The sequence below is a fragment of the Mesoplodon densirostris genome, chromosome 18 (genome assembly GCF_025265405.1).
Source record: "Mesoplodon densirostris isolate mMesDen1 chromosome 18, mMesDen1 primary haplotype, whole genome shotgun sequence".
Lineage (NCBI taxonomy): Eukaryota > Metazoa > Chordata > Mammalia > Artiodactyla > Ziphiidae > Mesoplodon > Mesoplodon densirostris.
Window position 1 is genome coordinate 57,470,388 of NC_082678.1, and position 12,070 is coordinate 57,482,457.

General features: G+C 35.9%; 1 protein-coding gene across 2 annotated transcripts in view; it reads right to left on the reverse strand.

The window, feature by feature from the left end:
- The window catches only part of USP32 (ubiquitin specific peptidase 32), a 212,016-nt gene that overhangs the window by 140,557 nt on the left and 59,389 nt on the right, over window positions 1-12,070 (reverse strand). For both annotated transcript variants that reach the window (XM_060081803.1, XM_060081802.1), the window contains exon 2: window positions 5,100-5,227. In XM_060081803.1, the coding sequence (XP_059937786.1) occupies window positions 5,100-5,227 (128 nt within the window). The remainder of the gene's footprint in view (window positions 1-5,099; window positions 5,228-12,070) is intronic.

Below are 12,070 nucleotides of genomic sequence, written 5' to 3' on the forward strand. Positions count from 1 at the left end.
TTTACCAACACTAATGGAAAAATATCCTACTAATCAGCTGCTTGTTTTCACATGTTGACCACTATGTCTAAAAACACTCCAGGCTCTATGATTGCTTTTGCTTAAAAGGTGCATTTTCCTCTAATTTGGAAAAGGTTAAATGTTCAAGGACTGCAAAGCTAGCAAAGCTAATTGACTTTAGGAGTATGGTTTCCTGGTCATTGTCCTGGTCATTCTTACAATAGGGTTTTGCAGAATATACAATTACTTACAAAAAAAACAAAACAAAACAAAAAAATCAAAATACTCACTGAGTTTATATTATATGCACAACACTCTGGGGCCAATTTTTTAAAAGTCATAAAGTCTGCCCGTCAAGAATCATAACTTAGTTGAGACAAGATTTAAATGAACAATTAGTCATTATCCAATAAAAACATTGTACTACATAGTACAGAGGGAGGCTTTAATGCCTGTTAAGAGTTTAAGGATGGGAGAAAAACAGTGTGGGCTAAAATTGTCAGAGACAGCTTTATGGAGGAAGGTGGAGTGGAATTTTTATCCTAGACAGTATTGAAATCAATACTGGGATAGAGATTTAAGAGTTTCCAGTTAAAAGAAATAGTTAAGGAGTAGCAACTATCAATTCACTTGCACCGCATATTTTGTAAATGGTGAAAAACAGTTTTAAGTGAACGTGAAAACAAGAGGAAATGATTACAAATCAATACTACATGGAAATGTTTTGTCATTAGATTTCTTTGGGGGAATAGGGGTTGGGAGATGGGTGACACACTAAAGAAAAAACACTGAATAATTAAGAGTTAGTGGCCTTGGTTCAGAAAAGTCCAATTTCAAGTAGAACACAGTTTTCCATTCACTTTGTTTTGACCTTGTTTTCTTAATTCCCTCAAATTCCATTCATTTAATATTTTGTTCAAATAACACAGTTATTATTATAAGCAAGATCAGAATTACATCAAAATATTAACTACACTAATCTATCCTAGAAAATAATGAGTCAAATGAAATCAATGCTTTGATTCTAAAAATTTTAAACTGCTTTGAGTTATTTTCCCTTATCCAAAATAGCCTGTCTTGGAATTTATCATAGGAAACTCTTAGAAGGATTTTAAGAAAGATCGCAGAAGAGCCACATACAGTCTAATGATTACTTCCTTAGCTTTGCAACTAATCACTTTGTTTAGAAATCCCATCATTTAACAAGATTTTGCTGCAACTACAGAATACAGATCCTCCATTCTATGAGTCTGCCTACCCACTACATCTAAATTCAAACTTCAAAACTATCTGCCCAGATCTATACTTCCATTTTACTTAAAATGTACTATTCCCTCTTTAGCAAATAACTTTGTACTCTGCAAGATGAAACATACTCATAAATTCTCTCCCTTTCCCAAATACACACAAAAGTTGAAGTCTATCTACTAACCTGCCTGTCTTGGAGAGATGCCTGAAATAAGTTACAAGCTCATTTTATATAAATGCTGGAACTGTTCCAGAACTGAGCTTGATGGGGTTCACTCATCCTTTGAGATTATTGTATGAGACACTATAAAGACATCTTTTCATGAGAAAATACGAGAGATTAAAGACAGAAGTACTTAGTTCCTTATAGTACTTTAAAACTTACACAGTGTTATATGTACTAATCAATATTCACATGCTAATAGTACTCCTCCTCACTTAAAATAAACCTAGGTCTGTAAATAATAGGATAAATGAAGTTCACCATCATCACTAAAAGCATTTATAAAATTTCTATTTGTGCTTAATACTGTGCTAGAGTTTACACACAAAAAAGTGTTAACTACAATGAAACTGAAATTTGAAACTATCATTATGGATTTTACAATTTAAAATTAAGATCATTCTTATAAAACAATTATTCAATACTTTAATTATTCTAGCCAGTGATGATTCTTAAAAGATAGTCCAAAGGACAGAGACTCTTGAAATAATTTTGGGTGAAATGAAATTTACGAAATATTCACATAAAAATGACGCTCCAAGGAGTTCCACTTCCACCTTAGATGTAGAAAGCCTGAGTGTCACTCCTAACCTAAAAACAAGAAAAAGTCATTTAACTATCATATTACATTTCTTGAGCATATCGGAGAACTGAGTTAACAGGGCAACCTGTATCTGACATTTCAAGAAAGATAGATTCCTCCAAAACAACAGCAGGAAGAGGCAGCTACCATGCAAGCGAGTAAGAAAAAAATCAGCTAAAATTTTAACAAAGTGCCACTAATCTATTTCCTGTCTCCACAGATTTGGCTATTCTGGCCATTTCATACAAATAGAATAAAAAAATACATGGTGTTTTGTATTTGGCTTCTTTGACTTAGAATGTTTTGAAGGTTCATCCATGCACGTATCAGAAGACTTCATTCCTTTTTTATTAACAATATTCCATTCTATAGATTAGATATACCACATTTTGTTCTATTGATGGACATTTGACTTGTACATTGAAAACTATAAAACATTGCTGAAAGAAATTAAAAATCTAAATCAATGGAACGGCATTCTAATTTTGTGAGTCAGAAGACTTAAATATTGTTAAAATGGCAATACTCCCCCAAATCAATCTACTGATTCAATGCAACCCCTGTCAAAATCTCAGCTGCTTCTTTTGCAGAAATTGAAAAACTGATACAAAAATTCATATGTAAATGCAAGGGACCCAGAATAGACACAACAACTTGAAAAATTAGAAAGATGGGGAAATGACACTTTCTGATTTCAACACTTACTATAAACCTAGAGTAATCAAGACAATATAATACTGATGCAAGGATAGACACAGAAAGCAATGGAATAGAATTGAGAATCCAGAAGTAAAACCTTATGCTTATGATCAGTTGATTTTCAACAACAGTGATAAGACGATTCAATGGGAAAGAATAATCTTTTCAACAAACAGTTGCTCGGACTATAACAGAGAAGAATAAACCTGACTCCATATTGATTCTATTCCTTTAGCTCTAACCTTTGCGCTCTGTTGCCTGTGCTTAGTCATGCAGGCTTTGTATCTTTCGTAAAAGAATGTTGCCTATAGCCTAAAATATACAAGATAGCCCATTCTCAAGGCTCTGACTTTTTAAAGGTATAACACTTTTTCATTCATATAGAGATAAAAAGTTGCAGAACAGAGAATAACATTTGCCTTGCAGGAGGTCTAGGAACATTGTGATCAGACCTCCGTGGACAGCTGCAAGAACAAAGGCACCAAGAAGTCTGCAACAACCAGGCCACACCCTCTCCCCTTTTACTATAAAAGAAGCCTGAATTCTAACTCAGGGAAGATGGTTCTTTGGAACACTAGTCCACCATCTTCTTGGTCTGCTGGCTTTCGGAATAAAGTCGTTATTCCTTGCCCCCACAAAACGTCTCTCAATTTACTGACCTGTCATGTGGCGAGCAGTAGGAGCTTGGACTCGGTAACAGGATGACTAAAGAACTATTTCCAAAAGAATGAAGTTGGACTCATCACACCATACACAAAAATGAGCACAAGATGGATGAGACCTAAAGGTAAGGGCTAAAATCCTTAGAGGGAAACAGAAGAGTAAATCTTTGTGACCTTGGGTTAGGCAGTGGTTTCCTAGACACAACACCAGAAACACAAGTCATAAAAGGAAAAACAGGTAAACTGCACTTCATCAAAATTTTAAAGTTTTGTGTTTCAAAGAACACCATCAAGAGAGTGATGGGACAATATATTTGCAAATCATGTATCTTATAAGGGACTGGGACCTAGAATATATAAAGAACTCTTACATCTCAAGCATAAAAAGACAACCCAATTAAAAAATGGACAAGGACCTCAATGGACATCTGTTTATAGGTATGTAGATGTACACAAGTAAATCTTTATACATGATCCAAAGAGATAAATCAGATATTCTGACCTAAGTTTTCCAGCACCATGAATTTACAGAGACTGACAGTTTTGACTTTAAGGAAGAAGCTGAGGGAAAGAAAGGCTCAAGTTAGTATACATTTGAATTTGGAAGCATCTTGTTTTAAATACTATGGATTCAGTTTAAATCCCTTCCTCTAATGGGCAACTTACATTATCTCATTAAATTGCTAGTTATATCCTAAAATGAAAAATTCTGAATTCTAAATTTTTATATTATACTAGCACTTAAGACAAATAAATTAAAAGAAAATAGGAAAATGAATTCATACAGAAAAAGAGAACCCAATAAATAGTATCAGGAAAAAAACTAATCCTGTCATAAATCCAAAATAATGACAGAGCAAGAAAGTACTTAATTTAACACAAGAATACATGTAACAGAATTAATGCAACATATATCCCCACCAAAAAAAAAAAGATTAAAACATGCAAAAAAACAATAAATGTAATTTCTATATTATGTAAACCATAAGATTCAAAAGCACACAGCACGGGTTAGAAATATCAACTGTCACTAATTAGGAATGGTGAATCAAGGATTTATGAAATACACCAAGCTTAAAATTCTTATTATAATTTTCACTGTTTTATTAATTCTATTCTCATTTCACCTTTCGAATGACATAATACATATCTGTGTATATACCTATAAAATAGTGAACTTAATGTTAGAAAGGGGATATTTATATCAACTTAGCTCATTTTATCTCTACCTAAAAATTTTTAGTAGAATTTAAATAAGCCTTTACAAATTCCAATAAGCTAGTGTTTCATGTACAACATTTAATTTTACAGAACTAATTTAATTAGGTTTTACTATATGGAAAGGTTTTAAATTCAAAATTTATAAAAATACTCCCAACATAAAAATTATATCTCAGAGTGATGAAGTTTATAAGAATAAGAAGCTAGTCATATAAATGGTCCCATGATAATAATCAGTGGCTATTAAGGCTCAGAAGTACACAGAAGCAGAGTTGCAGCTCTGCAGTACTCCCATTTGGCCTCTAAGAACACAGCCATATTGACATCTAAAACAAGATCTGTTAACCTACTCAGCAAGAAAAATAACTGTAGGGAAGATTAAATCTGTCAAGACCAGGAGAACCCTCAAGAATTCAGGCTGGTAGTAACTATCTCAAAGGAAAACCTACAACATAAAGATTACCTCAGCAACTTTTGGAGGCACTCCATCCCCAAGCACTTCTCTGATGAAGCAGTGCTGGCCCATGTAATATGAGAGTCCACAGGTCCTCTTGAAGGCATCTTTCAGTCGTTTCAGCTCTACATCTGTAACTGAAATTCAGAAAGAGAAGATGCGTAAGAAACTAGAGGAGAAAAGTCATCTCTCAAAATCTTTACATTTTTTCAACCCAATTCCTAATAAAAATTGGCAAATATTATTTCTCTTTCCAAATAAGTCAAATAAACCCAAAGATATTTTTCATAATTCTAATATTTTCAAATCTAATCTAGAAAATAAATATGTAAATTCCTGACCCACTATTTTCAAATGACAGAACATTAAATTATACATACAAATTTTAGGCAGGGGTAAGGAAGAGGTAACAAGTACTTCGAATTAGCAAGTAAGCTAAATGGCCTTAGATGCTGGCATTAATATGTTTTTAGCAGCAATGCACTCATTGCCTCTGGGATAAAAATTATATTATTTCTACTCTTTGGGCATGTATCTATCCATGCAGAAGACACCCCCTAAGTTTAGTTTAGACCGTGTCATCATCTACAAAGAAAGTAACCTATAAATAGATGATTCTAATAAACTATAATTTTTAGACATCCACTCTCAAAAAAAAAATTACTGAGCCATTACTTTATTTTAGGCATTGAAGCCTTTTTTCCACTGAATAGAACAATCTCTGTCTACAAGGACAGAAAAATAAATACTCTTTAGTATTATGTGGTCAGTACAATCATCACTATGGAGGCACAGAATTAGTACCTTTATCCCATGCTAGAGAAGAAAGACAAAGACTTCTGGACAGAGAGGATGATTACTTAAACTTTACCCAGGCAAAATGGACAAGGGCATGCCAAGCAGACATAATAGTTTGTTTCAAAGTATAATGCATAGAGCATGATGTATAGATCGTATGGAGAATTGTATGTTACTAGAACAAAATGAATAAGGCAGGGAGTAGTAAGTGATAAACCTAAAGCAGTCATTGACCAATTCAGAGAAATTTGGTTCTGTCATAATAAGGAAGGGATTCTGTCAGACACAATTCAGATAAAAACTCCAGGCAGACAGGAAACAGGACACAGTCAGATAAAATTCAGATAGTTTACCAGTTCTACAGAGAATGGAACAAATGTGGAAGCAAAAGATAGACTGCTACTAAGAGAAGAAAAGGAGGAGCTAAATCTGGGAAATATTTAGAAGGAAAAGTCAGTAGAATCTGAAGCTTGACTAAAAGTAGAAGCAATCTAGAATAACACTCAGGATTCTATCCTGGGAAACTTGAAGGATGGTATTAGCACGTAGAAAGGGAATGTACGAAAAAGAGTAAGTGAGGAAGTGGGGACTTCCCTGGTGGTCCAGTGGCTAAGACTCCACACTCCCAATGCAGGGGGTCCAGGTTCAATCCCTAGTCAGGGAACTAGATTAGAGCCCACAAGCCGCAACTAAGGGTTTGCATGCCACAACTAAAGATTCTGCATGCCTCAATGAAGATCCCGCACGCGGCAACAAAGATCCTGCGTGCCGCAACTAACACCCAGCAGAGTCAAATAAATAAATTTTAAATATTTTTTTTTAAATAGTGAGGAAGAAAAAAAAAGATAAATTCTGATAAGGACATACTGAAAATGAGGAACCTTGGGGAGATCCATTGGGTTTTTACAATTATGAGTGTAAAGCTTAGGAGAGGATTGATGAGAGTCATCAACCTATAGGTGGCAACTAAAGCCATGAATGAAGAGCACAAATGAGACAGAGACAAAACTGGGAGAAACCAAAGCTTACAGTACCTGTGGAGAAAGAAAATATACTCAAACAAGATCGACAAGGAATAGTTAGAACAGGAAAAACAAGAGTGTAGTCTCCAAAGGACAAGAAAAAGGGCTGGTCTACAGTCTCAAGTAAGGCAGAAAGGGCCAGCAAGAGAAAGACTAAAGAGTGCCCTGGCACATAGATTATCATTCAATGAAAGTCTGTGGTAGGGAGGGAAAGTTCATGAGTTCAACAACCTGTAGGGCAATGATAAAACAATAAGAACTAATACTTGAATAAGTAGCTAGAGAAAAGTATGAATACTAGATGCTTAATTCATTAAAAAATGAATTCATAATATTAATAGCCCCAAGTTACTAATTTTTTTTCCTTTTTAGAATACAAAAGTGAGAAACAGAACAAAGCTCATCTTATAAATTACAATAAAAAAGAAGAAATTACTTCAGCTACTAGAATACCTATTTCTTCAATATGCCTAATTTTCATTAATGGTTTTACTAACAAATTAGGATGCTCATAGTCTAGTGGAGGAGACAAGAAAAATCAATCATTGTGATATAAAATGATAATCTCATACACTGTTGGTTACAGATATTTGAAGGACTGTTTGGTAATATGTTAAAAAAATAGCAACCAGATGACTAATGAATTTATTCCCTTATAACAGGAGAAAATGTACATATAAGTTTTTTAAAGCATTTGTAAAAGCAAACAATGTCCATCAGCAGAAGACAGATTGAATAAGTTATTGTATATGCACAAAAGAAACTATCAGACACTAAAATACTGCCAGAGATCCATATTTACTGAAAATAAATAGTATTTTTATTCAAAATAAACAAGCTAACAATTAGTTCATCTGTAGATAAGGAATACATAAAAGTGTTCATTGTACAACTGAAACTTTGAAAACTTTAAAAATAAAGATTCAGGCAAGGGCTTCCCTGGTGGCGCAGTGGTTGAGAGTCCGCCTGCCGATGCAGGGGATACGGGTTCGTGCCCCAGTCTGGGAAGATCCCACATGCCGTGGAGCGGCTGGGCCCGTGAGCCATGGCCACTGAGCCTGCGCATCCGGAGCCTGTGCTCTGCAATGGAAGAGGCCACAACAATGAGAGGCCCACGTACCAAAAAAAAAAAAAAAGATTCAGGCAAGACGGAAAACAAAAGAGAATCAAGCCTAGTAAAATTTTAGGGTAGGAAAACATAATATTAATGCAGTTATTTTAGTTTTAGAAAGAAAAAGCAATTTCTGGAAAAAATAGAAAACTGTACACGTGTGGTTTTTCTATCTCCTCTCTCTCCAAAGACTTCACTAAAATTACAGCAAGAATAAAAAAGGACATAAACTCACAAGGACAAAGAGAATAGGAGAAAAAAGAACTGAGGATTTAAGAGGCAGTCAATTTTTTCTGGGGAACATTAGTGTCTGGAGGAGTGACTGACCTGAGCAGATAAAATAAAATTGAAACGTAAGCACCAGCAGTTGAGAAATGTGAACAAGAAAGTGAACTAACTTACTCTGTCTAGAGCACCCAAAAAAGACTCGAATTCATTGTACCAGTTACCACAAAAAAAAAAAGGGTGAGGGTAAAAGGTGGGATTGAAGAGAAATTGGTTGAAAGTTATATGAGAAGTGCTTAGACTCTAGGGTCCCTTGCAGCACAACACAGTCACGCACCAATCTACCATCTACCCACCCCCACACATCACTTTTAGATGTAGACATATATCAAAAACCAGAGATACGTTCTCTGGAGACACTGACACAGAAAGGCTCCATACATGGAAACACCAGATTTAGCTGAGAGCTATAGGAAGGACAATGAGGTATGAAAAAAGGTGAAGATTAAGTGAGCATTTGCACCCAGTTGTCCTCCCTTGCCCTATTCTCATATATATATCACCTGGCAGAATCAATGAGGATTCTTCTCGGAAGAAAGTAAATGATTCTAGAACAAAGACCTACTGTTACTGACATGGGGTGAGGGGAATGTCTCCATTCCCCCTTTAGAAATGGCTGGGTTCCCAAAAGGAAAATCCACAAATCAACAAGCGATATACTCAAACATGTAACTCTTCCAGTCAATCTTTTAATGCATCACTCTTTAAAATAAAGAGGCAGTTTGGCAGTTATTATAAAGTTAAGCATATACTTACGTTATGACCCAATAATTCCACTCTTTGCTATTCACCCAAGAAATACTGTACAGAAACATACAAAGGAGCTTTATTAACAATAGCAAAAACACTAGAAACAACAACCCCTTGATCCTTGAACAGATGAATAAATGTGGTATATCCATACAATGGAATAGTATTCTGCAATAAAAGTGAAGAAGCCACTGATTCATGCACCAACATAAGTGGATCTCAAAAACTATGCTGAGCAAAATAAGCCAGAAACAAAAGAACATATACCATACGACTGCATTATAAAAAAGACTTAAAGAGGCAAAACTAGCTGTGATGTCAAAGACAGTGGTTGACAGGTGGTGAAGTGGGGAGTATGTGGCTGGAATTGTAGGGAACAGACACTGCAAAGAGATAGGAGGGAACCCTTCTGAGTTGATGGAAATGTCTTATATATTTGATTGGGGTGGTGGCTACAAAAGTGAATATGATTGTCAAAACTTACTAAACTGAATACTTAAAATCTGTGCATTTTATTGTATGTAAATTATATATCAATAGAGTAGACTGAAAAAATGAATGAACTGACAAGGAACACCAAAAATTGAGGAAGATTCCAAAAAGAAAGGTACCAAAACAAACAAATGGGGGAAAGGGGAGGGGTGAACAGAAATAATGAAGAAAGAAGAAAAAAATATGAAAACCTCCAAATATTCTCAGAAAAGGAGAAAAAGAAAATTGCAGCCAAATAAGAATAGGGTACTATAAAAATATAACAAGGAAAAAGTACAATCTCTCCTGTACCTTTTCCAGAAAGCTACAGGAGAATGTCCTACAACAAAATGAGGGGGTAAACAAAGGAAAGACAAGGGATCCAGGAAACACTGACTGTAGCATGAGAGAGGTAAAGGGAATTTCTAGGATGATTATGATATGATATCCCAGCAGGACAGCGATGCATGAGCCTAGAGAACAAGACTAGACTAGAAATGAAGGACTCCAGAATAAAAAAGGAAAGCATGACAGTAAACTAATACATTTGGACAGTAAACTAATATATTTGACCACAATGGGAATAGCTTAAAGAGGTATTTCACCTTCAAAAAAAAATCTCAAGGGCTGGTTTTACTTTAGGTTTTTCTTAATCTAAGGAACTGTAGAAACATTTCAAGTCCACCTATAACACCGTCGTTAAGAGTCAAGAAACTGGGCTTCCCTGGTGGCGCAGTGGTTGGGAGTCTGCCTGCCAATGCAGTGGACACGGATTCGTGCCCCGGTCCGGGAGGATCCCACATGCCGCTGAGCGGCTGGGCCCGTGAGCCATGGACGCTGGGCCTGTGCGTCTGGAGCCTGTGCTCCGCAGCGGGAGAGGCCACGGCAGTGAGAGGCCTGCGTACCGCAAAAAAAAAAAAAAAAAAAGTCAAGAAACTAACCAGAATCTTATTGAAAACTACAGAAACAGAACTAAAATCCTTCCTCAAACAGGAAGTAAGTGTGAATGAAAGACACGGGAACACCCAAGGCAAAGAACCAACGGAGAAAGTTTTCTTTTCTCATATCAAAACAGATTTTCAAGAGAATTTAACACAAATCTCATCCAACAAAAAGCCTTGGTGATTTCAAGACATGTCAGTTTTCAAAATATTCCATTAGCGAGAATTAGCAACTCACCATCAAATACCAAGATATGGTAAGAAAAAGAAAGTACTTGATAATCACGTAATGATTATAGCACAAAAGTAAAAGCAATTACACAGAAAGGGCAAATACTGAAACAGAGATAAAACAAAGATTATGGTCCCCACCACAGAAATAGAATCCTTCCAGTAAGACGCTCCTGAAATGCAATCAATCAAGCAACAAATCATTAATTAATTAAAGGCTACTGTGCCCTTACTGATCATATGCCCAAACACTGTGCTAGGCCATGAGGAACACAAAACTAGTAAGACCTCCAAGTCTGCTTTCAAGGAACTCACAGCCAAGAGACTGACTCATGAATAAACAATGACAATATAGTAAACACAAAAGACATAGTTGTGCACAGAGGAAGAACATCTAAAAAGGGGGAAGAGTGCTCTAAAACTACATTACTAAGCACAAGTTAGAGCAAAATAGATTGCTAGGTGCATCTAGTGATTATCTGCATATATACTCTCTATAAAGATCTCCTTGTGAATTCTTTTTACATTTGATCATCTATAGCATGACATTCTCAAGACCTATTTGATCTATAATAAACCTAATATAGCAACTTATCAGCATAAACAACCTAATCACCAGTTTTTAAGAGAAAATGGTAGTCTTCCAAGCTAAGTAAGATTTACAGGTTATATCAGCTGATATAACTGTGACTAACATGGCTGATTTGAGTTAATTGTAGCCACGAATTTGTGCTTCCTGGACACCTTCTCATCCAAGACTTTCCCACCCTTTCTCATCACTTGGCTTTCGGAGCAGGGTGAAAGGCAACAGTGTACTGTGGTGAGCTAAGGCGAGGACACTGAATTCACTCCAGGCAGTCTATGTCTCGCTGAAGGACTACATATTCAGGGCCGTGGGCACTGACAAGACACCTGTGTTTCTTTAATACTCTCTGCTATTTCTGAACCACATTTCATCTGATCCTTTACCATCACTATCAATAAATATTGTCCAAATAAATGAAAATATATGTGTAATTCCAACTCAAAAGGCCAGAAACATAAGGCATCTCCCTTACACTTGACTATTCTCAGACCTCACACTGGGAAGAAAAGCTGTATGAATAAAAATATTCTGTAGCTCCCCTGCTCTGGAACACAAGTTCAAGCATAAAAGGAATTACTGGTGGTAGTAAAGACTGATGATGCAAACCTCAAAAACGGAAATACCTACAGGGAGCCGGAGGATAATATAAATGATGAAGTGGGCCAGGTGGGGTCTGTGGAACCCTAGAGAGCACATACTCCTCCTACAGCTTGAAGCTGCTACTAAGTTCCAGGCCTATGCTGCAATGTGGCAATGAGGAAACCAGGAATATGAATTTTTTGTGA